The sequence below is a fragment of the Sinocyclocheilus grahami genome, unplaced genomic scaffold, assembly GCF_001515645.1.
Source record: "Sinocyclocheilus grahami isolate Dianchi unplaced genomic scaffold, SAMN03320097.WGS_v1.1 scaffold33.1, whole genome shotgun sequence".
Classification (NCBI taxonomy): Eukaryota; Metazoa; Chordata; class Actinopteri; order Cypriniformes; family Cyprinidae; genus Sinocyclocheilus; species Sinocyclocheilus grahami.
Window position 1 is genome coordinate 3,224,156 of NW_015505212.1, and position 26,505 is coordinate 3,250,660.

Sequence of the window (26,505 nt, forward strand, 5' to 3'; positions counted from 1 at the left end):
TATGTATATGTATAATAGGTGTATAATGTCTGTTAAAATATATATTAGGCATTGTACACACACACACACACACACATAATGTCTTAAATATATATATATTTAATATAATTTTTATATAAATGTATTATTTTATATTTGCTATATTCAAATATCTCAATGGAAACAAATGGAAACAAAATTTCACTTTTCAATATAGCATCATATTTTGTTCGTGTTTCCACTGCCAAATGGCACCAATTAACCAATAAACCCTTTTGGTAAATTTTAAATCTAGTCCAGTGGTTCTCAGTCCAGGTCTTGAAGTACTCCAGCACCAGCATTTTGGATTTCTCCGTTATCTGACACACCCAGTGAATGTCTCGTAGTCTACTAATAAGCCGATGATACAAATCAGGTGTGTTAAATGAGAGAACTATCCAAAATGTTCAGAGCTTGGGTTCTCAAGGACCAGGACTTGGGGAAAAACTGGACTAGAGGTTTCCTAAAACAGAGTGACTGTCAATTTTATGTGTTTTACACGCACACACTCACACGCCTCAACCCGCGCACCAATTGACAGTAGTGTAAGAGCGCGCGCATGAGAAACACTCATACCTAACATTTTTTTTGCATACACAATCAGATACTCTCACACCTTAGAGTCAGTTTAGATGAGTTACGGTGTCTGTCACCTCTTTCTTGTTTATCGCGTGCGCACTCAACCTGTGCGTAATATTGATGCGGCCACTTGCATCTCCAGTCGTTCTTGCGCGTCAGGCGATGCGGCTGTAACGACGCGCCCCTGTAGTTCACGTGCCACTTTTCATGGGTCTTTTTTCCCCGTGCAGGTCCAATAACCATTGATGTGCATGGTTGAATGTCATCGCTTTGCTTTACGGACTACAGTTTCCTGCTGCTGGATCACGCACTGAACCTGTGGTTAGATATGACGCATCGGGCACAGTAGGGACGCGTCTCGGAGAAGCAGAAAGGTTTCAGACAGAAGGGACCAGCGGATCTGGACTACACAGGCGTCATGTCTAACACGACGAAGAGCAAAAAGGAAAAGGAAATCATTACAGAGTATGAGAGCCAAGTGAAAGGTAAGAAGAACACTGGCACCTGATGGGTACCTGGAGACGGTCTCGTCTGATGCATCTAATACGAACCTTGTGCATGCGTTAAATTTACTACATATTGGCCAAATAATATTTCATAATGCCTTTCAGTTGCATTATTGCATCTTATTTTGTGTGAATTGATTCTCAAAACATTAAATCGTTCTGCTGGAAATTAAGCTGGTGGTTTTGTTTTAAAACCTGTTAAGTGGTTTCTTGCATTCCTTTGCTTGTTAAAGCTGGTAAACCACCTTTGACCAAGCAACTCAAAATGGTCAAGATAGTTTTTGGAACATGGTTACTGGTCAGCCAGCTAATGACCAGCTGAGCAGCTTGGATTAGCTAGAAACCAGCTACCAGCTGGTCAAGATGTTTTTTGCAACATGGAAGCTGGTCATCAAACGTATTACTAGCTAGGAACCAACCAGCTTAAATTGGTTATGAGATTTGGAATATGGTAGCTGGTTGACCAGTTAATTACAAGCTGGAAATCAGCGGCCAGTTGGTCTAGATGTTTTTTTTTGTTTTTTTTTTTACAAAATGGCAGCTGGTCAACCAGCTTATTACTAGCTAGAGAACAACGATATTAATGTGGTCAAGATGAGTTTTGGAACATGGTAGCTAGTTGACCAGCTAATACCCAGCTAGAAATAAGCAACCAGCTGGTCAAGATGGTTTTTGCAACTGGTCAACCAGTTTATTACTAGCTATAAACCAACCAGATTAAGATGTTTTGGAAGAGTTTTTGGAACATGGTTGCCGGTTGACAGCTAATAACCAGCTGGTCAAATGGTTTTTGCAACATGGCAGCTGTTCAACCAGTTTATTACTTGCTAGAAAACAACCAGATTAAGGTGGTTAAGATCAGTTTTGGAACATGGTTGCTGGTTGACCAGCTAATAACCAGCTGGTCAAAATGGATTTTGCTACATGGCAACTGGTCAGTCAGATTAAGGTGGTTAATATGAGTTTTGGAACATGGTTGCTGGTTGACCAGATAATAACAAGCAACCAGTGGCTCATACAAGCTCAAGATGGTCCAGATGGTATATGTAATGTGGTTACTGGTCAACCGGTTAGAAACCTCAAGGTGATCAAGATGGTTTTTGTACCATGTTAGGTGTTTGACTAGCTATCTACTAATTAAAAACCAGCTATGAGCTAGACATACCAGCTCTAGATGGCTAATTCACCAGTTGATAACCACCTTGGACTAGCTAGAAACAAGCTACTGTGTTTCAAAACAGTCTTAAGCTGGATTTCCAGCAGGAAGTGAGAGGCTTAAGTGAGGGAATTATGAAAATGCATGCTGCTTTGCATTCAACATATGCATTAGCATAATAATAACACACACAATCCACCCTGCATCATTTGTTTGCCCTTACAGCAGGGCGGCCATTTGTGCGCACACTCGTTTAACGGAGGTAATCGATGAAATGGAAAGAGGGAGGGGGGGCACGCAGCATCGCACAGGCTCCATGGCAACCCGCATGGCAACCTCTGTCTCCAGCACTCCAACTGTAGTCAGGTGAAGGTGTATGGCTCGTTTAGACCTCAAAAATGGAAAAATGTTTTGGAAAAATAGCTGAAAAGGGAATAGCACCTATTTGCTTTCCCTAATGCTGATATTTAAATGTAAGGAGCCAAGTTGCTTTCTCAGCTACTATTGGCCAATGGTGGTCTGGGTGAGGGTGGTCTCTAGGCAACATGCTGATAGATTGGTGTAGTATTGGGGCCGCTGCGTTAGCACTCGTGCGGCAAAGATGGATGAACATATGGACGGCTCTCATTGTCAAATAGGTTTGTGTGCAAAGGTACACTCCACTTTCAACAGACAACAGGCTCCTGCTGCATTGTACATGTTTCCATGGATACTCAACCACCAGTGTGTGTGAAGGTCCAATAGGGAAGCGATGGGTATCTGGCTGTGTGTGTGTGTGTGTGTGTCAGGGAGCAAGATCAGGGAATCCTCCTGCCGCAGCAGTGCTGTTTAGTATGGAGCACACGTACAGCCGTGTGTGTGGCATACAGTAGTGTGACTAAGGATGGATTGAGACAGATGATTGATTTATGGTCAAAAGGGACAGCTCTGTCATTCTCCGATATTACAGACACGTTTGCTATTGAAATATACTTAATTTTTTTAATTGATTAATAATCTTGCAGGTAAATGCATTCTGTGACCGCGGATGTGTAAATGTGATTGCTTGAATTTTTATTTGACGCGAAAAAATAGGTGCTGTGAAAAAAATGTCCTCGGAACATGCTTGAGTTTGTCAGTGACCGAACAGGAAATGTTTTTTTCTATGGGAGGAAGTTAATGGACACTTTACTGTCCCATGACGCCACAGGAGAGGAATTGTCATGTTTGTGAATGTTGTAAAACAGCAACATGAATGATGTCTAGGTCATATGACAGTTACAACATGGTGTAAAATGTTCATACTACCAAAATTCATACATGCATATTAATAGTCAAAAGTGAATTCTGCATCACAAGCAGTACATACTTAATATGCGATTTCAGCTTCTGAAATGCCTCATTTAGGTAGCAAAATAAATGTGTATGTGTGGACAAGTGGTACTGTAACACAAGTCAGGCGATGGGCGAATGCTGAGAGCTGGACAAGGACCAGATGTCCACAACGTGTGTCTGCTTGCAGGAGTGTGTGAATGTGAATTGTGTGTGTAATATCATCCCATCCTCATGTACGCATCTCAGCCCTGGTCATGTTTCAAATTAATGATTGGAAACAGCATATGGCCCCTCTTCCTCTTTTCACGAATAGACAGTGAACAAATAGCTAATTTGGTCAAACCTGATTTCTTTGTATCAGACTCGAGACCAGACAGATTTCCCAGCCACCCACTTCATGTATTTATAACGGGAACCCTGTAAATCTCATTAATCAAGTATAGATATTGATCCAGTAATCTATTTAAGACCACAGCAGAGAGGACCATATACACTGCAGAATTACACTAAAGATTGTGGGTCTTAAAGCCTGTCTTTGACTTTACTCTTGGGTTTAAAGCAGAAAGCTTAGTTAGCCAGGCTTGATTTTTCAGATTATCTCGAGTCGTATTTCGATTTGAAACAACAGAGATGTGCTAATGGAGCTTAGTCAGGGTAAATGCCGTATTTTGATTCATGCGGATGAAATTTCTTTTTGCATTTTTAATGTTTTGACTGTCTCTTCCAAAAAGACTCATTTACATTTGTGTCAAATTAAGTTCTGGTCTGGTGTTGAGACCTTACACGTTCTCCTTAGCTGTTTGTATCTACTGACCTTGGATTTGTGAGTGCTTGATTACATTTGATGTGTCTTGTGTGCTGAATGAAGCCTCGCCTAATGCTGGCTTTTCCTTGACACTATGCAAAGACATTCACTTCATCAGTGTGTGTGTGTAAATAAATTTTTTTTTTCTGTAAATCATGGTAAATCTTTCATTGTTTTGATGATTTAAAAAACCTTATATATATACGCTGTGTGTGTGTATGTATGTATGTATATGAATTTAAGAAGAACAAAACTTGAAGTATAATCAAAAAATGTTGACCAGAGATCTTATTTTAATTGAAAACATCGACTACTTCCATGGGGAAAGACTGAAATCTCCCAAATGTATTTAATATATTTCAAATCAGCAATAAAATCCGATAACAGTTGTAGTATTAATTTAGCTCAAATCGTTGCAAAGACGATTCATTTATTAAAGACTGAAAAAGTGGAAAAAACCCGATTAACTCTTTTAACTTTAAGGCAAAAATTGGGGTGCTTTGACACGTGATGATATTTAAGACTTCTAAGCAAAGATTTTTTTTTTCTGTAAATCATGGTAAATCTTTCATTGTTTTGATGATTTAAAAAACCTTATATATATACGCTGTGTGTGTGTATGTATGTATGTATGTATATGAATTTAAGAAGAACAAAACTTGAAGTATAATCAAAAAATGTTGACCAGAGATCTTATTTTAATTGAAAACATCGACTACTTCCATGGGGAAAGACTGAAATCTCCCAAATGTATTTAATATATTTCAAATCAGCAATAAAATCCGATAACAGTTGTAGTATTAATTTAGCTCAAATCGTTGCAAAGACGATTCATTTATTAAAGACTGAAAAAGTGGAAAAAACCCGATTAACTCTTTTAACTTTAAGGCAAAAATTGGGGTGCTTTGACACGTGATGATATTTAAGACTTCTAAGCAAAGATTCGGCAATGCTAATATGATTTTTTTTTAGACTGAGAGGACAGAGTGTGTGCCTAAGATTAAATGAAAAGCTGAAGGAAAAAGCTTAAGAATTAAATTCACTTTAGGTGAATAGAGGAAAGTGAGAGAAGAGGAGATACAGATAAGAAGTCTAAGGAGAAATGGGAAATAAATGGGAAGTAGCAGACTAGCGTAAAACATGGTGACGTATGTGGTGTTTTTTTAGAGGGTAAAAATGCGAGTTCCCCTTCCACATAAATAGGATATTTTTATGTTTATGGCGGGCATAAGTGCGTATTTTGCTGCCGTTGTGGTTTGAAGTTCCCATTTTTCTAAATCATGTGAATATGTGAGTGTGTGGTTGTATGCGCTAGCGTGTGTGTGTGTGTAATGCTGCTGTACAGCATGCCTTCACACTCCTCACACTCTCAGGTTGCTGAGCAGAAGCCTTGTTGCCATGGAGACAGTCTGGGTCGGGCGCATGCCGCAGGGTATCAGACATGCTCACCGCGGTCACAAGTTCAAAGGTCAAACACCAGATAGACAGCGACTTGTCAAGACGAACAATTTGAACAATTATAAATGGCAATTATTTTATGGTAGTAAGTGGAGCACATTATTTTTACACCATTATACACATTTTGTTTGCTTGTAAACTGGCAAATTTTATTTTTCATCATGGTAAATGTCCATATTTACGTACTGGCTATGGGAATTTTATATTTCTCCGCTAGATGAAATCCATCCACATGAACAAACATGTTTCCGATGCTTTTATATTCTTTTAATTAGCATTGTCTGCCTGTTTTGTGCTTCAAAGGCTTGTGGAAATGAGTCACTGTCTATTTATTTGTTGTTGGGAAAGCAAGTTTCAATGCACTTCCAGTTCCGCAGTTGTTTCAAGCTGTTTTTTGCCAGTGAGCTGTTCGTGACTGGTTTGAAACTGCATGCACATTGTCCAGATGACAGATGAGCATGTTTCGAGCATCAACATGAGTGGAGGCAGGGGACGGCCCATGTGAGGATGCGCTCCGTTGCAGTTGGATGTTTTCTCTCTTGAGATTTGCTTGAGAACAGCTCTGTCAGCAACAGCTGTACTGGTAAAAGACTGATGCATTGGCTAGGCCAATTAATTGTCCAATATTTGGCTATTATTTTATTAGTATTTAGTATTATTTATATACTATTATAGTTGAATTAATATTTTGAATTGGCTTTTATTTTCAATTTTATTAAATTTTTTATTAGTTGTATTATTAGTTGTAATACATTACATTGGTTTTATTTATTATTAAATTTGTATTAATTTTTGAATTATTACTACTTGGGTTTAATTTATTTGTGTGTATATATGCATGTGTTTTTATATTTTTTATTATTTTTTGTGTGTGTATTATTTACTATTTATTATTACATGAATATTAAATATATTTGTTGTACATCTATTTTTAAATAATTTTACTGTTTTTTTTTACAACTAAATGCAGATTTGTTTTTTATTTACTTTATTGTTTTTCTATAAATATGGATACATTTACAAATTAGAATTAAAGAGTAACATTATCAACTTTGACAGCCCTATTTTGCCCTACGAATGGCTTACCTATAATTGTCGCTGCATATTAAACTGCTAAAGTGTTTTTAAAAAATCACACTCTAGAAAAAGTAACCTGCACCACTCAGGCAGTGCTGACATTCATTTGGCACATTTTTTTTTAATATCACCTCCGATTCTCTGCTGTGTTTCAGTTGTTTCTTATATTGTATCAAAAGAGTCACCTTGCTCACCATGCCACAAATGCAGAACACGCAAACACACACACATATGCGTTACATGTCTCCACTTCTCACAGTCCCTCCCACCCTCCTACACACACACACACCCACGCAGAGCTCACACCAAGCCTGCTGTCTCATCTGTTATTTCGAGCCGGAGAGGCTGTGTGACATTAAACAGTTGGTCTATGGAGAGAGAAAGAGAGGGGGAAAAGTGTGAAGGAGAGGAAGAAAAGGAGGGTGAGAGTGAGCTGGTGAAGTGGAACAATGGAGTGTTATTATTAAGAGCAGTTATTAAAGGAATAATTTGTGCAAAAATGAAAATTACTCATCCTCATGGTGTTTAAAACCCAGGCAGAACCTTATATTTGGGTTTGGGGTGCAAAATGTAAGAATCAACCATTGCACCATAAAAAACCATATCGATGTGAATATTTTGGTGGGACGGGGTGTGGAGGGGTAGAGGGATTATTGGGGTGTTTATGGCTCTGTTTCAAAACCATATGGCTGTTTCCATGCAATTAACAGGCACTTAATCTTTTTGAAGCTTCCAAAAGGATGCAAAGACACTGTAGAAATATCTTGTAGTTCATATGACTTATGCGCTTATGTGATAGCATTATGTGAGGAACAGACCCGAATTTAAAATGTAATTCACTGAAAGTCTGTCTCCTAGTTCTGTTTGGTGCGTTCGTGAGAGAACATGAGAGTAGTAGTAATAGTCTGATTTATTTCTTAAATCTTTCTTTTGAGTCTTTTAAATGAGTAGGTTGATCAGGTTAAAACGAGAATGATTCGTTCACAAATCTAACTCATTATTCAGTCACGTCTTAGATTATCAGTGTGTAATGGCTTGCATTTCATGATATTTTTAATTATATGCAGCCTTGGTGAGTGTTTTTCAAAAACATAATATTTTAATGACCCCAGACTTGTATATATAGTTTATATTTCCTGCCTTAATTTTAAACAACATTTTTTGTTGTCTTTATAGTTTCATTATTTATTTTATTTTATTTTATTTTTTTATTTTTTTTAAGTGTATTTGTGCTGTCTTGAAAATAAATTGCACTTGATCAGATATTTTCTTGTCTAATTCATAAGAATTAGATTATAAATGCATGAGTCTAGACTACTTTTATTATACATTTGCACCTCTTTTAAAAAAACTGAAAGCAAGTCTCTATCGACTGCCTTAGTATGGAAACAGCAATGAGTTTGGAATGGCATGACGTTAAGTAAATGAAGACAGCATTTTAATTCTGACTGAACTATTCCTTTAAGGAAAAGGAGTGTGGAGTTTGAGGAGAAGTGGAGAAGAGAAGTAGGGTGGAGAATCCAGAAAACCTCCTCCCATTAAACACACACACTAATCCCCATGGGATGCTCCACTCCACTACCTGTTGTCTTGGCAACGGCAGTGAGTGTGATAACCAGTGTGTTGTTAAGGAAGAATCCAGACCGGCTTGTTAGGAGGAAAATCTCTGGTTCAGGGAACACAACTTCACCCATCAGTGCCCACTTTGTGTTCAAGTTGCTCCCGAACGTGTCATGTGATGTCAGTTACATGCAGCTGACATTAAGAATGAAACACTGTCGTTTGAAATGGCTGTTGTTAATAAGCTAACATAACTTTGTGTGTGTGAGCAGAGATACGGTCTCAGTTAGTGGAGCAGCAGAAATGTCTGGAGCAGCAGACGGACATGCGGGTTCAGCTCCTCCAGGACCTGCAGGATTTCTTCAGGAAGAAAGCCGAGATCGAGAGCGAATATTCACGCAACTTGGAGAAGCTCGCAGAGCGATTCATGGCCAAAACCCGCAGCACCAAGGACCACCAACAATACAAGTGAGTGGAGGGTGTGTGTGTGTGTGTGTGGCAGACTGTGAATGTGCATGAATGATTCAAGAGTAATTTTCATAGAAACTAATCAGTGGCGAATCGTTTAGGTTCAGGTGCTTTTTTTCTTTCCTTTCATTCACCTCCAAATAATTTCTCCCTCCCTGTTTTGTTCGACTGTGGATTAGGGCGACGTCTGGAATATTTTACCCATGATGCTCTGCAGCTTCATGCTTGAAAAATCAGAGAGGAGAAGCGATTGCTGTGTCTGCTGTAGTTATTGTTCATGTGTGTGTGTGTGTGTGTGTGTGTGTGTGTGTGTGGACGGGCATCTGTGCATTTGGTGTCTCATTAATGCAGATAACATTCTGCTGGGAAAATAGAGGGATGAGCGAGAGAGAAAGAGAGTTTCACAGTTTCTCTTCTGTTGCATTTTTTTCTCGTGCTGGGCACTGTTAGTGTGCTGGTCCTCATGGGGCTGTCCCATCAGATGCCTGCTGAGCTTTATGATTAGTCACTGGCTGCTGAAGACATTTGCCTCTTTGGTCCAAAATGGCTTCCCATTGTCTTTTCGCAACAGCCATTACTAATATAGAAGATCAAGTGTGTGAAACAAAATGGTGTCTTTTACCTTCACATCGGCAGGTGGTTAAACCACCTTCACTCTCCAAAATAAATGAGCAATTTGCACAGAGAGAAATGCAATGCAGTTTTTGGCAGTAATCAGTTTAAAACATAGATTAATCATGACTCCTCTCGGAAGATTTTAGCATGGTGATGGATATAACAGTGTTAATGTATTTGGTCTTGGCGGAATAGATCTGCTACACTGCTGCTGTTGGTTATTGCTGTAGTTGTAGATTATTGCTGCTGCTGCAAGCAAGTACAGGAACTTGCTATTGCCAATGCATACGGCGATACGGTGTCATGAGTATTTAAGACATACTGCTGCTGCACAAATAGCATATAAAATAACCCGTAGCAGATCTATACAGGTGGAGCTGGGGAAGGTGGAGGGTTTCAGAGAAACTCTGAAAGCGCGCTGCAGGAATCTCTAGTGAATGCTACCCAGCCATATAAATGCAAGGCAGTAAGCTCATTGGCTGCTTATGCAGCATGAACCAAACAGCTTGTGCCAAGTTGTTTAACTCTCTGAATATCATCAGTTACGTTAACAACCCATCAGCCTGCGCCATCTAGAGTTTCATGACTAGTCTATATATTTATACAAAAGTCTAGGGTCAGTAAGTTTTTTTTTTTATTTATTTATTTTTTTTATGCTTTTATTCTGCAAGGATGCATTAAATTGGTCAAAATTTATAGTAAAGACATTTATAATGTTACAGATTTTTTTTATAATGTTACAAATTTTAGTTTCAAATAAATGCTGTTCTTTCGTATTTTTGATCAATCAAAGAACCCTGAAAAAATGTATCACTGTTTCCACAAAAATATTAAGCAGCACAACTGTTTGTAACATTGATAATAATAAGAAAAGTTTCTTGAGCTCAAATGAGCATATTAGAATGATTTTTGAAGGATCCTGTGACACTGATGTAATGATGCTGAAAATTCAGCTTTGCCATCACAGGAATAAATTACATTTTTTTAAATATATTAAAATTAAAAATGGTTATTTTAAAGTGTAAAAATATTTAGCAATATTACAGTTTTTTTTACTGTATTTTTAATCAAATGTGAGCATTCTTAAAAAAAAAAGTAACCCCAAACAGTATTTTTACAGTATTTATTAGAGAAGCAGCCATGTTTGTGTTGATAACAATACTTGATTTACTATATTAAAATTAAAAATGGTTATTTTAAAGTGTAAAAATATTTAGCAATATTACAGTTTTTTTAACTGTATTTTTAATCAAATGTGAGCATTCTTAAAAAAAAAAGTAACCCCAAACAGTATTTTTACAGTATTTATTAGAGAAGCAGCCATGTTTGTGTTGATAACAATACTTGATTTACAACTCTGTATAGAAAACCTACGGATCGGAATAGCAATCTTCATGCCAAAAGTTTCCATCACATTCCTCTGAAGAAAGGTCTCCCTTACAGTCAATTTCTTCGAATCAAGAGGATTTGCACAAACACTGATGATTTTGAGGTGGAATGTGATAAGATGTACAAACAGTTTCTTCTTGGAGGATATCCTGATAAATGGCTTAAGCAAACAATTGAAAAGGTCAAATCTACACCAGTTAAATCACAATCCAGGACATCTCAAAGACCTCCTTATATGTGTTGTACAACCTTCACTGTTCATAGTCAGACAATAAAGTCTATCATCAATAAACACTGGCATGTTCTGAGAGCTGATGACATTGGATATAGAATCTTCAAGGAGCCTCCCCTTTTTTCATATTATAGGGGACGCAACATAAGAGAGCATCTAGTCAGTTCTGATACCTTCATTAAGGAGAACAAATATGTGACTTTGGATCATTCCACTGGCTTCTTCCCATGCAGGATTTGTTCAGCTTGTGAAAATGCAATTAAAACGGATTCTTTCACTAGCACCACCACTCAAAAAAAATACAAAATTAGAGAGACTATCACTTGTTCATCATCTTTTGTTATTTATCTTATTTCATGCCCATGTGGTCTACAATATATTGGCAAGACTAATCGTCAATTAAAGACCCGCATCAACGAGCACAGGAGCTCTATTAGAAGGATGGATATTCATTCTCCTGTGGCCAGACATTTTGCAGATGCTGACCATAAATTTAGTGATATGAGATTTACAGGTATTCAGAGATTGATCAGTTCAAGAAGAGGTGGTGATTCTAATAAAAGACTGTTACAATGTGAAGCTAAGTGGATCTATTATATGGACTGTGTATATCCGAAGGGATTAAATGAAGAACTTCAATTGTCTTGTTTATTATGAATTGTACTTTTGTTAACTCCAACAGACAGCTATTGTTCTCTAATTTGATGTAGATTATCCATTGCTTTACATATACACACATTGTGGATATTTATTTATTTTTCCTTTTTTTTTTTTTTTTGATCAGTGTGTGTGTCCTGATTGATCATGTGATCTCTTTAATTATCATGTGATTCCTCAAATTAAGATGGCTCCTAGTCCTAACATTGTTCACTTGGCGTTGAAAATGGTCAAAATGTGACCGAAACGTTTGCCTTGTTTCACTCAGTAAATGGCTTGTATTGTTTTCATCTCGCTTGTGACTCTTTGATGTTTGAGTGCGCAGACTTTTTTCATTTTTTCAAGCTACAGTATTTATTAACAATATTTTATCAACTTATTTTTTAAAAAGGATGAAATCACTGCACTTTACCAATTTACCAACTATAGTTTTTTTTTTTTGCATGAAAAAAAGCAAAGATCCGCACTCCTTTTTCTTATTTTTTTAATTCTTAATATTTCATTATGCAACACCTCACATGTGTTTTTTTTGTTTGTTGTTAACGTGTATTTATACTGTCCTAAAAATGCCACTTGTTTAGATATTTTCGTTTTATGCAAACATAGACATTTTAGTGTGGATTAAGAGTTTAAATACTTTTAGAGGCTGTTGTATGTAATACTCTTATTAAGTTTGTGAATTCAAGCATGAAATATATTATGAAAAAGTGAGGAATATAATTTAATGTTCAAAGTTTTACATGGAATGAGATTCAGAGCATTAACTTGTCATCAGTGGTTTGTATGTTGATATATTCACTAATGAGTCATTTATTATGAAGATTTTATGAGTGCGTTCAGCTGATTCTCATCTATAGAGATTTTATGGGTTGTGGCACATTTCCTTAACATCCTCAACCAATCAGTTCAGTGAACGGCAGTTGAAATCTTCAGCAGAGCCTCAGCATTTCTTGAGGATAAATACAAAATGGTTAATTAGTGGATTTGGATGACTACTTGAAAAAAGCCACAGAGCAGCACTCGCAAAAACAGCATGAACAGCAAATCCAGGGCCACCCAGAGAGTCCTGCAGCAGTGATGAAGATATTCACTTTGAATATCACAGAGATTGTGATGTATGATTTTAAGCTTGACAATTCTATATACAATGACTGCAAAAAATTTAGATCACTTAAATGTATGAATGTTGTATTATATCACTAGATATCAAGTCAATAGCATTTGTTTTGAGAAACAAGCACATTTTAAGCAAAATATTTCACAAAACATTTTTAAGATTATATATTTTATAATTAAAGAATGCTTGCAGATAACTCTACCCTATATGTATTACATGAAAAAAAATATTTTAAAGAATATATAATTAAAGATTCTATATTTTGATTTAAACCTTTCTTAAAAGTTAACATGGCAAAAATAAATACATAATTATTTTTTTTTAATAAAAAAAAAATCAGATGCAACTGACAAACACTTGATACGTTTTTTTTTCTTCTTGTATTTGTAATTTTGTATTACTTTGCATCTACATATTAAACACACATTTCCGTGGCTTTCAGGAAGGACCAGAACCTGCTTTCTCCTGTGAACTGCTGGTATCTGCTGCTGAACCAGGTGAGGAGGGAGAGTAAGGACCACGCCACCCTCAGCGACCTTTACCTCAACAACGTCATCACACGCTTCACGCATGTCAGCGAGGACAACATGCGTCTGCTCAAGAAGGTGAGGTCAACCACAGGTCTTCAGAGATTGATCAGTTCAAGAAGAGGTGGTGATTCTAATAAAAGACTGTTACAATGTGAAGCTAAGTGGATCTATTATATGGACTGTGTATATCCGAAGGGATTAAATGAAGAACTTCAATTGTCTTGTTTATTATGAATTGTACTTTTGTTAACTCCAACAGACAGCTATTGTTCTCTAATTTGATGTAGATTATCCATTGCTTTACATATACACACATTGTGGATATTTATTTATTTTTCCTTTTTTTTTTTTTTTTTGATCAGTGTGTGTGTCCTGATTGATCATGTGATCTCTTTAATTATCATGTGATTCCTCAAATTAAGATGGCTCCTAGTCCTAACATTGTTCACTTGGCGTTGAAAATGGTCAAAATGTGACCGAAACGTTTGCCTTGTTTCACTCAGTAAATGGCTTGTATTGTTTTCATCTCGCTTGTGACTCTTTGATGTTTGAGTGCGCAGACTTTTTTCAAGCTCTTCACCTACAGTATTTATTAACAATATTTTATCAACTTATTTTTTAAAAAGGATGAAATCACTGCACTTTACCAACTCAGGGTGCATAGTTTTTTTTTTTTGCATGAAAAAAAGCAAAGATCCGCACTCCTTTTTCTTATTTTTTTAATTCTTAATATTTCATTATGCAACACCTCACATGTGTTTTTTTTGTTTGTTGTTAACGTGTATTTATACTGTCCTAAAAATGCCACTTGTTTAGATATTTTCGTTTTATGCAAACATAGACATTTTAGTGTGGATTAAGAGTTTAAATACTTTTAGAGGCTGTTGTATGTAATACTCTTATTAAGTTTGTGAATTCAAGCATGAAATATATTATGAAAAAGTGAGGAATATAATTTAATGTTCAAAGTTTTACATGGAATGAGATTCAGAGCATTAACTTGTCATCAGTGGTTTGTATGTTGATATATTCACTAATGAGTCATTTATTATGAAGATTTTATGAGTGCGTTCAGCTGATTCTCATCTATAGAGATTTTATGGGTTGTGGCACATTTCCTTAACATCCTCAACCAATCAGTTCAGTGAACGGCAGTTGAAATCTTCAGCAGAGCCTCAGCATTTCTTGAGGATAAATACAAAATGGTTAATTAGTGGATTTGGATGACTACTTGAAAAAAGCCACAGAGCAGCACTCGCAAAAACAGCATGAACAGCAAATCCAGGGCCACCCAGAGAGTCCTGCAGCAGTGATGAAGATATTCACTTTGAATATCACAGAGATTGTGATGTATGATTTTAAGCTTGACAATTCTATATACAATGACTGCAAAAAATTTAGATCACTTAAATGTATGAATGTTGTATTATATCACTAGATATCAAGTCAATAGCATTTGTTTTGAGAAACAAGCACATTTTAAGCAAAATATTTCACAAAACATTTTTAAGATTATATATTTTATAATTAAAGAATGCTTGCAGATAACTCTACCCTATATGTATTACATGAAAAAAAATATTTTAAAGAATATATAATTAAAGATTCTATATTTTGATTTAAACCTTTCTTAAAAGTTAACATGGCAAAAATAAATACATAATTATTTTTTTTTAATAAAAAAAAAATCAGATGCAACTGACAAACACTTGATACGTTTTTTTTTCTTCTTGTATTTGTAATTTTGTATTACTTTGCATCTACATATTAAACACACATTTCCGTGGCTTTCAGGAAGGACCAGAACCTGCTTTCTCCTGTGAACTGCTGGTATCTGCTGCTGAACCAGGTGAGGAGGGAGAGTAAGGACCACGCCACCCTCAGCGACCTTTACCTCAACAACGTCATCACACGCTTCACGCATGTCAGCGAGGACAACATGCGTCTGCTCAAGAAGGTGAGGTCAACCACAGGTCAGCGTGGAAGGTCGTTCCTGTCAGTACTATAATGTGATGGGATGCACGTATAATTATATCAAAATGAAAGCTGGAACAAAATGTGCATTCATTAAAACCACAGCAGGTGGGAGACAAAACCCCACATTTTTCCTTCAGATAATTAAAATATGAACAACTTTTTACTCTCTAGTAATAGTGGTGTTAAAATTTGTGCCTAGCAGTTAGTTTTGATTCTTTCAATAGAATTATCACTCTTAAACTCAGATTGCTTTCTCAGATTGTGTGCATGGCTGTGGTTTTATTTTATGTGAATTCACCATTTATTATTCAGGCATCATCTCTGTAGAATCCAACACAGTGGTGGTTTATTTATAGGAAGTGAATTTCTTTTTCTGCATTGCAACACTTGAGTAGACCAGCACTAATGTAATAACAATAGCAGAAGGGTCAATGACAAATAGGAATGTGTGGCTGTGGTTTTATTTTATGTGAATTCACCATTTATTATTCAGGCATCATCTCTGTAGAATCCAACACAGTGGTGGTTTATTTATAGGAAGTGAATTTCTTTTTCTGCACTGCAACACTTGAGTAGACCAGCACTAATGTAATAACAATAGCAGAAGGGTCAATGACAAATAGGAATGTCCAAGATACAGAAAAAATTGTTTAAAATGCATGTGCTAGATAATATAAATGTAATTTTTGTATTCATGTTGGTTGCATATGGTTTAAAAAAAAGTTTTATACCATTTTGGGAACTTTCTTGCTTCTTAATACATTGCTTTACTGTTGTTTCCCTTATGAGACAACAATAACTACAGCTCTGTCATGACAACTCTCGGAGGGATTGGCATGGTAATGTACATGACAATGTTAATGTATTTGGTCTTGGTGGAATAGATCTGCTACGCTGCTGCGGCTGAGCAAGTTCCGAGACTTGCTATTGCCAATACATCCACAACGTGCTGCTGTGAGCATGTAAGAAATATTGCTGCTGCAAATATAACATGCATGAAATGACCCCCATATAGAATACATTAATCCCCTCGTAGCAGATCTATACAGGTGGAGCTGGGGAAGGTGGAGGGTTTCTGAAGCAAGCTGCAACTGCTACGGCAAGCACTAGTCATATATTTGAATGTTGCGCAGCGAGCTCATTGGCTACCGATACAGGAGAGGACCAATCAGCTGTGCCGTGTGATAATGATGTCATTAGGTCAGATTGAGTTAGACCTACACCTGCACCATCAGAGTTTCATGCCAGAACTCTGTATTAATAGTATCATGACAGGACAGTTGTATTATCCTGATATTTTTTACTCTATCCCACCACTAAAAAAAGTATATATAAAAGAGTGTGTGTGAATTTTATGTTTTATATGAATACTTTATATGAATTTTCAATCCTGAAATATCATCCTGGTATTTTTGACTTTATCCCACCACAAAAAAACAACAACACACAAACACTTGATGTATATATAATGGTGTGTGTGTGTGTGTATCAATTTTATATGAACATCCTGATATTTTTTACTCTATCCCACCACTAAAAAAAGTATATATAAAAGAGTTTGTGTGAATTTTATGTTTTATATGAATACTTTATATGAATTTTCAATCCTGAAATATCATCCTGGTATTTTTGACTTTATCCCACCACAAAAAAACAACAACACACAAACACTTGATGTATATATAATGGTGTGTGTGTGTGTGTATCAATTTTATATGAATTTATATGAATTTTAGTTCAAAAATTAAAAGCATGCTCGTCATAGAAGAGTTGTCTTCATTTCTTTGAATATGATTAAAATAATTAAAGAATGGAATGCAAATACCTTTATATATCCTTTAAAATAAATAAATAGTATTTTATTAAATGCATTGTTAATAAATGAATAGATCCAGTCAAAAAATTCTCTGCTAAAACTCACTAGTGACACTCCAAAAGAAAAACGTGACTTGGTCTAGTACATCTGATGGGCCCAAAAGGTTGAGTCGAGAAGGTACTGCGTAACATGACTGATCCAAGAGAAGTAAAGCAACATAAGTGGGCATTTGAGTTGTTTTGATCTATCGTGTTAGTTGAGAATTGACAAAGCGAGGACAGCGATTCTTGGCTGTATATTTGAGTTTGACCCAGTTCGGCCCTTACTCTCTGTCCATTATAACACGCCTTGTGTTTTTTGACCCACAGAGCAAAGAGATCATTTTCCAGCTGCAAGAAGACATGATGAAGATTCTTAACGAACTCTACACGGTGAGCTTGTCTCATTCTCTCTCATCATCTGTTCAATCTCTTTTTGGATTGCTTTTTCATCCCATCACTTTGCTGGTGCTTTTCTCTCACATTTTATCATTCCATCAATACATAATTCACCCCTCCATCACCGACACTCTCAGTCTCTCACTTCCATTCTTCCAGAACTCAACTGTATAAGTTTCATCTATCTTTCATTTACTAGTTCCAACATTTCTGCATTGCTTTTTTGCTTTGTGATAGCAGTTTTCCATTTGTCTGCAACATCTGCAGCTGTTTATTTTACACAATTCTATAGTTGCTGAAAGACGAATGGTGAATGAAATGGACTTTGAAATATTTTCACAACTGTGCTTGATGTGATGGTACCACAGGAACCCATACAGTCCCCAACCATTCGCTAATAACTATCTTTTCATGCAGCTTCAGAGTAATCAGTCACATGACATTTACCTTTACAGCTCAGTTGATTGGCTCCAAAAAAATTGAGCAGATTTGAAATCACAAAAATAACTGGAATAAAAAGAGAGAAATGCATGCACGGATGAGTCTTTCACATTAAAATAAATTAAATGCATTTAGAAAATATGGTGAATTTCCATTTTAATGCTGATATGTTATTCGTCTGTAATTGTTTTAATGTGCAGTTGTGAATATTTGACCTGAATGTGAGCTTGTCTGACAGGACTGAAGTCTTAAAAGCCAGCAGCTCTTGCATAAATAACCTTGATAAAACAAAAACACGCAGCGCACATTAAGTCTGTCAGCTGAGCTTACCTCTAACATGAGGAATGCGCACTAAAAATGAGAAATCTCATGAACCATCTCTAAACCAAAGTACTCAAAGTTCAGGAAGTTTCCACCTCACTGCAGCCCTTGTGTTAGCAGTTTTATGTCCCTGTTGAGAAGGATTTACATCAGAGTATGAGAGCAGAGCAGGACACATGTTGCATGATTTAGCTTGTAGCGAGGAGTGTCAGGCCATCCAAGATGTAGAGGAGTTTGTTTGATTTGGAGAAATGTAGCATCACATCACTTGATCACCAATGGATGCTCTGCAGTGAATGGGTGCCGTCAGAATGAGAGTCCAAACAGCTGATAAAAACATCACAATAATACACAAGTGATCCACATGACTCCAGTCCATCAATTAACATCTTGTGAAGCGAAAAGCTGTGTTTGTATGAAAAAAATCCATCATTAAAGTGTTTAAACCTTTGCTTCCGGCCAAAATATGCACAATAATCCATAATTGCACTTCCTCCAATGGAAAAGTCCGTCCCCTGTTGTCCTCTCACATCAAAATCCACCGGCATATTTGTTTAGAACATTTTTGGCCTTTTTTTTTTTTGCTTGTAAACAGTGCTTGATTTGTGCACGTTTCTCTCTTGATTCAGACTAGACCTCTTTATCTCTCTACAAAGCAATATTATGGACACAATTTAGCAATGAAAGCAACAGTTTGAACTTAAAAACAATTTTATGGATTTGTTTATTACAATCACTCAGCTTTTTAGAATATTGTCTTGTTCTGACGGCACCCATTCACTGCAGAGGATCCATTGGTGAACAAGTGATATGATTCTAAATTTCTAAATTGTTCATATGGCAATCATTATGCACGCATCCATGTGGACACAGATGCACAACAGACATTTATGAATCAGATTAGCTCAGTAGGATGGGTTGCATTCTGCTCAGAGTTTTTGGGCTTGTGGGTAATGTAGTTCCCTTTCATGGGAACTTCGAACTGCGTCCTCTAGGGGTCGCTATGGGGAAACCTAGAGGACGCAGTGTCTCGTTCCCTACTCAGGCAACCATGGTTACATAAGTAACCTGAGACGTTCCCTTTCATGGGAACTTCGAACTGTGTCCTCTAGGTTTCCCCATAGCGACCCCTAGAGGACGCAGTGTCTCGTTCCCTACTCAGGGAACCATGGTTACATAAGTAACCTGAGACGTTTTCCCTCTGCTCTGTCCTCTGCAGGTGATGAAAACGTATCACATGTATCACACCGAGACTCTAAGTGCAGAGAATAAGTTAAAGGAGGCAGAGAGGCAGGGTGAACGGCAGGGCCGGGGCGGAGAGGCCATCTTCAGTCTACGCACCGAAGATCGCCACCAAAGGCGCAACGCTGCTCGCAAAATCCAGAAGATGAAAGAGAAGGTGAGTTCAACAGTTTTTCTGTTGTATTGTTGTTTTTTGAGGAATCTTTATGTTATACCTAATGTGTGTTTAGTTGTTTGCAATCTAAGAGTGTATTATCCACTATGTTAATTACATTCTTTGAATTTTAATGTGCCAGATGTGTTTCCAGAAATAGTGCAAAATTAATTTGTCTTGATGAAATACTGTGAACTGGAGTTATGGAGTAATTCGGTGGACACTATGAGGGAATAATTTCTGATTTGTGCATAACCAACCTGAAAATGAGCCTATTTTGTTGCTGTTGTTGGCTTAGATGATTTGATGCTTCATTATAATGATGGTTATGAAGATTTACTGAGAATGTTTTGGGATGCCCGGTTGATTTAACGCTATATTATTATTATTATTTTTTTTTTATGTGATTGAGCTGAAATACATTAAAACGTCAGTGCTTTCCAAATGTAATCTTGAAATTATTCAGTTAAATCCTGGTGCAGAAATGTTCACTGGGGAGTCTAGGGGATAAAAGCAAAGAAGAGCAGTCATTTTGCAAACTATTCTGTAAGCGAAAACCATTGATAACCATGTTTTTGTAGGGCACAGTATGGTCCTACACCAGTATAAACTGACCCAGGAGACTATAATGTCAAACAGTGTAAATATAGCAGTCTATATATATACAGTAGTCTCTGTTCATAACATTAATTTCCAGTACATACACCACATGACACACCGCGTGTTCACTACATTTTGGCTCTGCTTTCATTTCTCTCTTTCATAAGGGGGAGGAGAGGTTAGAATGAGCGATTGTTACAGTATTGGACAGAATAGGCAGACAGGATATCCCGATGGACAGAGTCAACAGCATTTTTCCGTTTGAGGCATAGTATGAGCATAAAATCGTTTGATTCACATATAAATGTAAATGTATATGCATTGCTGTTTTTAATTCAACAAGGATGCATTAAAGTACTCAAAAGTGACAAAAATATTGATAAAGTAATACTGATTTTTTTTTTTTAAATAAATGCTCTTTTGAACTTTCTATTGATCAGACTGAAGTAATGGCCACTGAAAATGCAGCTTTGCATCACAGGAATAAATTACATTTTCAAATATATTAAAGTTGAAAATAGTTACTTTAAATTGTAATATTATTTCACAATATTACTGTTTACTGTATTTTTGATCAAATAAATGCAGCCTTGGTTAGAATTTCTTTCAATACCATTTAAAAAAAATTACAGACCCCAATGCTTTTGAAATGTAGTATAGATCATTACACAAATCACTGTCCCATTGATAAAGGACTTAAATGTTCAGGATGCTTGCTTGATTTAATGATGATGTTGCTTTAAAAGATCTCTGGGTTTTATCAGCAGCCGAGGAACTTTAATTAAAGAGACGCAGACGTATAAGCCAAACCTCGCTGCCATTAGAAACAAGTTAGTCGATAGGCCGTCAATAACCCACCACTTTGTCCTTCTCCCCCCCCTTCAACCCCTCTGTTTCTTTTTTTTTTTTTTTTTTTTTTTCCCCCAGCGCCAAGCCAAGTATTCAGAGAACAAACTGAAGGTTATGAAAGCTCGGAATGAGTATCTGCTGACTCTGGAGGCCACAAACGCTTCTCTGTTTAAATATTACATCCAAGACCTGTCGCATTTGATTGACGTGAGTATCTGATTAGGGCTGTGTACTGTAATGCACAGATTGTGAGTCGACGGCAGGAAATTAGCACTGCATGAAGGGCATGGTATTATGGTTGCGTTTATTTGCTTTTCACCAAGCAAAGTAATGAATTATAGTCCTGATTAATAATCACTAATTAAGGCAGCCTCCACTGCCTTTAATTAGAGACAAATGCACCCTGTAACAGGCAGGACGGGATGGAGATTAAGCCTTTAATTACAAGCACACATTAGCACATTCTGAAACAGGCCATGTTTAGAATGAAATACTAGCATGCTTGTTACTCCCTACTGCACAGCATATACTGCCCTCTATCTATCTATCTATCTATCTATCTATCTATCTATCTATCTATCTATCTATCTATCTATTACAGTGAAAATGGAAGGTGAAGTTGTGTGCATTGTGGGATAGAGTGTCCCAGGTTGCATACTGATTATTTTTATCCCATTAAATACTGATTATCCTATTAAATATCCTGCACACTTAATCTAGTTTCCGGTGAGGCCAGGAGATTCCTCAATGGTAAAGAGAGGAGCCATTTCTCACATGGGCCGCCCTTCTCCTGGGTTTGCTGTGTCTGTTATTTTGCTCATTAGAGTTTGCAGCAGGCTGATGGTGGTCAGCAATATCTGGCCGATCGGAGCGCTGCGTCTCTTTGACCTTCACAGAGGTCAAACCTGCTCACACTGAGATAAAGGTAGCAGGAGAATTTGTGTATGTGGGTGGGTAAAAGAGGGAGAGAGAGATTGTGTGGGGGTGGGAAATGAGATGCAGTAAAAGCCTGGATGAAAAACCCTTCAAATTAACCCTGAGAACACAAGCCCTAGAGGATCATTTCTAGATAAATGCATTAAAGTAATGGTTAATTCATTATAATCGGTTTCGACTGACAGCTCCACACAAATTCTCTCCTCCAATAAAATTGGGTGTGTGTATTTGTGTTTTAACAGTGTTGTGACGTCGGCTACCATGCTGGCCTGAGCCGGGCATTGCGGACCTACTTGTCAGCGGAATACAGCCTGGAAACCTCTCGGCATGAGGGCTTGGATATTTTGGAGGGGGCCGTGGAGGGGCTGGACCCCAGTAGCGACCGGCAACGCTTTATGGAGACTCACCCCACAGCGTTCACTCCTCCTGCACGCTTCACCTTTCAGCCACACATGGCAGACCAGGTCACATGCCACCTAGTGTCCAAACTGCGCAATACATGTCATTTACAGTACATAGGCGTCTGTGTAGAAAAATTAATGAATTTGTGCTATTGCAGTGACTTTTACTATCATATCTTCATAATTTGGCTGGACAGCAAAAAAGAAAATGATTTTATCTAAAAACATCAAATTATTTATTCCCCTTTTTTTAATGTAAAAGTTTGAAACTGTCCTGGCTTGACTGGATTGTGAACTTTGGCATTATCTTAATGGGTCAAAAATTGCTAAAAAAGAGCATAATATTTTATAAACCGTATAATATTTTGTAACTTAAAATTAAACTAATTTGGAAAAGTCATTTTCTAAACTAAATAATTCAGTTGTAATTGGGAATCGTGACCTTAGAAGTAGTAATTATGGCACTTTTAAGTTCAGAAGATGGAGAGTTTCGCCTCGTACTATTAATTGAACTCACAATATTTATGTGAAACTAATTTCATGTTTTTTTTTTATTCCTGCAATGTGTTGCGGCTTCACATAATAGAGAGATTATCAGCATTAATAAGAAAAAAATAAGCTAAAGTTTTCATAATAATCATAATAATTGAGGCCTCATGGATTATTTGTAAATAATAAAAAAAAACAAATTTTTAACACCACAGTACAGATTAAAATGAACTATTGAAGCCAAAAGGGGTGATTTAAAAGTGCTGACCTCTTACAGCATCTGAAAAACTACATACATTTTTATACAAACACTGTATTAATTTTAACCTCAAGTGTTGAGGAAAATCCTTCCTATATGAAGTTCACAACGCAGGTTCGGGAGGAGCCTAATCAATCAGTCCTGCCAATCATCGTTTCGACCGTATATAAACAGCAGTCATTTGTTCTGTCAAAGCGAATATTCTTCCGGCATCCCTCCACCACCCCTTCTCCTCCTTTAAATCCCTTCTCTTTCATCCACACCGTATCATCATAGGGGGGGTTTCTTACTCGGAGTTCAAGCCGAGCCTTGGGTTTCGAGCCTCCTTCACGGACAGCAAGCCAAGTTCGTTTTACCATTACCTGGCAGGACTGAATAGGCAGGCGAACTCGTGAAAAGGATATATATAGTTGAGCTTTGAAAAATAATGAGTTGTTAATTGACACATTATCCAACTGTGGCCTGTTAATTATCATGCACGCTCTGAATTTGCTGAGCCTTGGTGCTCAAATGGGCAATGCGAATTCAAGTCTGGCTCGCAACATTTGTTTTTTTTAAATCAAGCAATGTCGTCTTCTCCATATCATTTCCTGACCTTTTTTTATACTCTGTCTATGAATATGCCAAAAAGGCCACTATAATAATAACTAAGATCAAATGATTTGTTTGTTCTGCCGAGCGGTTTCTGTAATATGTGTATTTATGCATGTTGATATTTCAGGTGAGTCAAATCACAGCATTGCCGCAGGTGCAAGCCGAGCTCCTCCTCCGATTCCAGCAGCTGCAGTCGCGCCTCTCCACACTGAAGATCGAAAATGAAGAGGTGAGACACACACATACACACACGCAATCCCTTCCCCTCGAATGAGCACCTCGGCAGCTGCAGTTCCCCCACTGAGGATAAAAAATTAGATGACAGGCATACACACCTTCTCCTTTTCTCCTTTCCCCTCTCTCGTTCCTTCTCTCTTTGTCGTCAGGTTCTATATATGCATACCAGCGCACTCCTTCGCAGCTGCAGACGCATTCATACATATTGTTTCCATCTTCTCAGTCTCGGTTGGAGTGTGTGGTTGTTTATCGCTGGTTGTTGGCAGGCCAGCTGTTTCCTGCAGCTCTCAGCATGTGAAGGACAGAGTAGAAGTGCTGATGAACGCTGTATTACTGCAGTGAGTTTAGACTGTAGAGACCAAGGGGTGTACGGATGTGTGTGTGGGATATTCCTCTATCCTCACTACTCTAGATGGCTGTGGACCAATTCCTGATTACAGTGTGTGATTGTCAAAACAAAATATGCAAAAACTATTAGCTTGGACATGATACTAATTTATTTAATCAAAAGTACAGTAAAAACTATAATACTGTGAAATAATATAATTTAAACCGTTTTCCTATTTTTAAAATGCAATTATTTAATTATCTGTTATGGCAAAGCTGAGTTATCACCACCATTACTTTAGTCTTCAGTGTCACACGATCCTTCAGAAATCACTCTAATATGTTTATTTAATGCTCGAGACATTTCTTATTATTATCAATGTTGAAAACAATTGTGCTGCTTAATATTTTTGTGGAAAGTGATGCTTTTTTTCAGGATACTTTGATGAATAAAACTTCAATAATTGATCAATGTATGAGTCCTTTCAGAATAAAAGTATTCATTTCTTTCAATAGCGTGCCACTGTGTGAAAACCCACAGTGGACAAATTATTGCTTCCAAATACATTTTTAATTTCACTGCAAAATTTAATGAAATTATATGTATTGACTGGAGAAAAGTTAACCTAAAAAAATCATTCAAGTCAAGTGCATACTGTAAATACATTAGTTTGCATTAATAAAATAAATTTAAAGGTCTAGTTCACAAAAATTTTAATTATATTCTGTTACTCACCCTCAAGTTGTTCAAAATCACTTCTTTTGTGTTCAACAGAAGAAAAAAAAAGAAACTCAGAATGTTAGTAACCAAGCAGTTGCTGGTGTCCATTGACTTCCATAGTGTATTTTTCCCCATACTATGGAAGTCAATGGCTACCAGCAACTGTTTGGTACATGCATATCTTCTGTTGTGCTCAATAGAAGAAAAAACTCATAGGCCTACAGGTTTGGGTGTTGAGCAGTAGCTCATTATAATTGAAAGAGACATGCACCGAAACGAGGGGAAAAAGGGGTGTGGTTTTGCACGATCATTGAGGAATTTTAACCAAAGCATGTTAGACATAGCTTAAAGAATCATACCAACTTAAAGAATCATACCAACTTGTGGAAAATTGACATCTTATGTCCCCTTTAAGATTTATATCAGAAAATATTACTTGATGTGTGATTGGATCACAAAATGTTTTGGACCCCATTTACACCTGTATTTTGCATCGCCTACTTAAATATGAAAATACAAGTAAAAACTGTTCTTGGATTAAATTTACCATGAGCTAATCATTCAGTACAATGGCGTGTATCGATGTTCAACAGCACCACCACTTCTGTAACCCTCTATGTTCCCTCTGAAGGTGAAAAAGACATCGGAGGCCACCCTCAGCACTATCCAGGACATGGTGAACATGGAAGATTACGACGTGTCCGAGAGCTTCCAGCACAGTCGCTCCACTGAGTCGGTCAAATCCAGCGTATCAGACACTTACCTCAGCAAACCCAGCCTGGCCAAGAGACGTGCCAACCAGCAGGAAACAGAGCTCTTCTATTTCACAGTAAATGTTGGCCCACACACACAGTTTCAGAAATACAGCATTTAAAATACAGCACACACAGCATATTTATCCTCCTCACATCACGCTTTACAGCCTATGATCTGATCATGCAGTAGTTTTGTAGCGTTGTGACCCCTGGATCAATGGTTTTGTTATAGCAGAAAGCAACGTCAGTATCTTTAAACTTAGTTTATGGCTACTGAAGGATGACCGGGACTAATTAGTTCATTAATTTCCAGTGTAATTGGATTATTATTGAGTGTGTGTATTTGTGTGGCTGCAGAAACTGAAGGAGTATCTGGAAGGCAGTAATCTCATCGCTAAACTACAAGCCAAACACGACATGCTGAAGAGGAGCATAGCTGAAGGTGATGTTGCACTTTTCTCTAAATGT

The 26,505-nt window shown here is 37.1% G+C and overlaps 1 protein-coding gene across 6 annotated transcripts in view; it reads left to right on the forward strand.

The window, feature by feature from the left end:
* The window catches only part of srgap1b (SLIT-ROBO Rho GTPase activating protein 1b), a 45,208-nt gene that overhangs the window by 8,049 nt on the left and 10,654 nt on the right, over positions 1 to 26,505 (forward strand). For 2 of the 6 annotated variants that reach the window (XM_016266278.1, XM_016266292.1), the window contains exons 1-10: positions 418 to 1,082; positions 8,746 to 8,941; positions 13,394 to 13,556; positions 17,643 to 17,705; positions 19,693 to 19,872; positions 21,397 to 21,525; positions 22,497 to 22,718; positions 24,125 to 24,226; positions 25,914 to 26,111; positions 26,395 to 26,479. In XM_016266278.1, the coding sequence (XP_016121764.1) occupies positions 1,016 to 1,082; positions 8,746 to 8,941; positions 13,394 to 13,556; positions 17,643 to 17,705; positions 19,693 to 19,872; positions 21,397 to 21,525; positions 22,497 to 22,718; positions 24,125 to 24,226; positions 25,914 to 26,111; positions 26,395 to 26,479 (1,405 nt within the window). In that variant the 5' untranslated portion in view covers positions 418 to 1,015. Of the gene's footprint in view, positions 1 to 416; positions 1,083 to 8,745; positions 8,942 to 13,393; positions 13,557 to 14,761; positions 14,832 to 15,275; positions 15,439 to 17,642; positions 17,706 to 19,692; positions 19,873 to 21,396; positions 21,526 to 22,496; positions 22,719 to 24,124; positions 24,227 to 25,913; positions 26,112 to 26,394; positions 26,480 to 26,505 lie in introns of those variants that run through there. The other 4 variants (XM_016266285.1, XM_016266298.1, XM_016266306.1 and 1 more) reach the window with 4 other exon arrangements.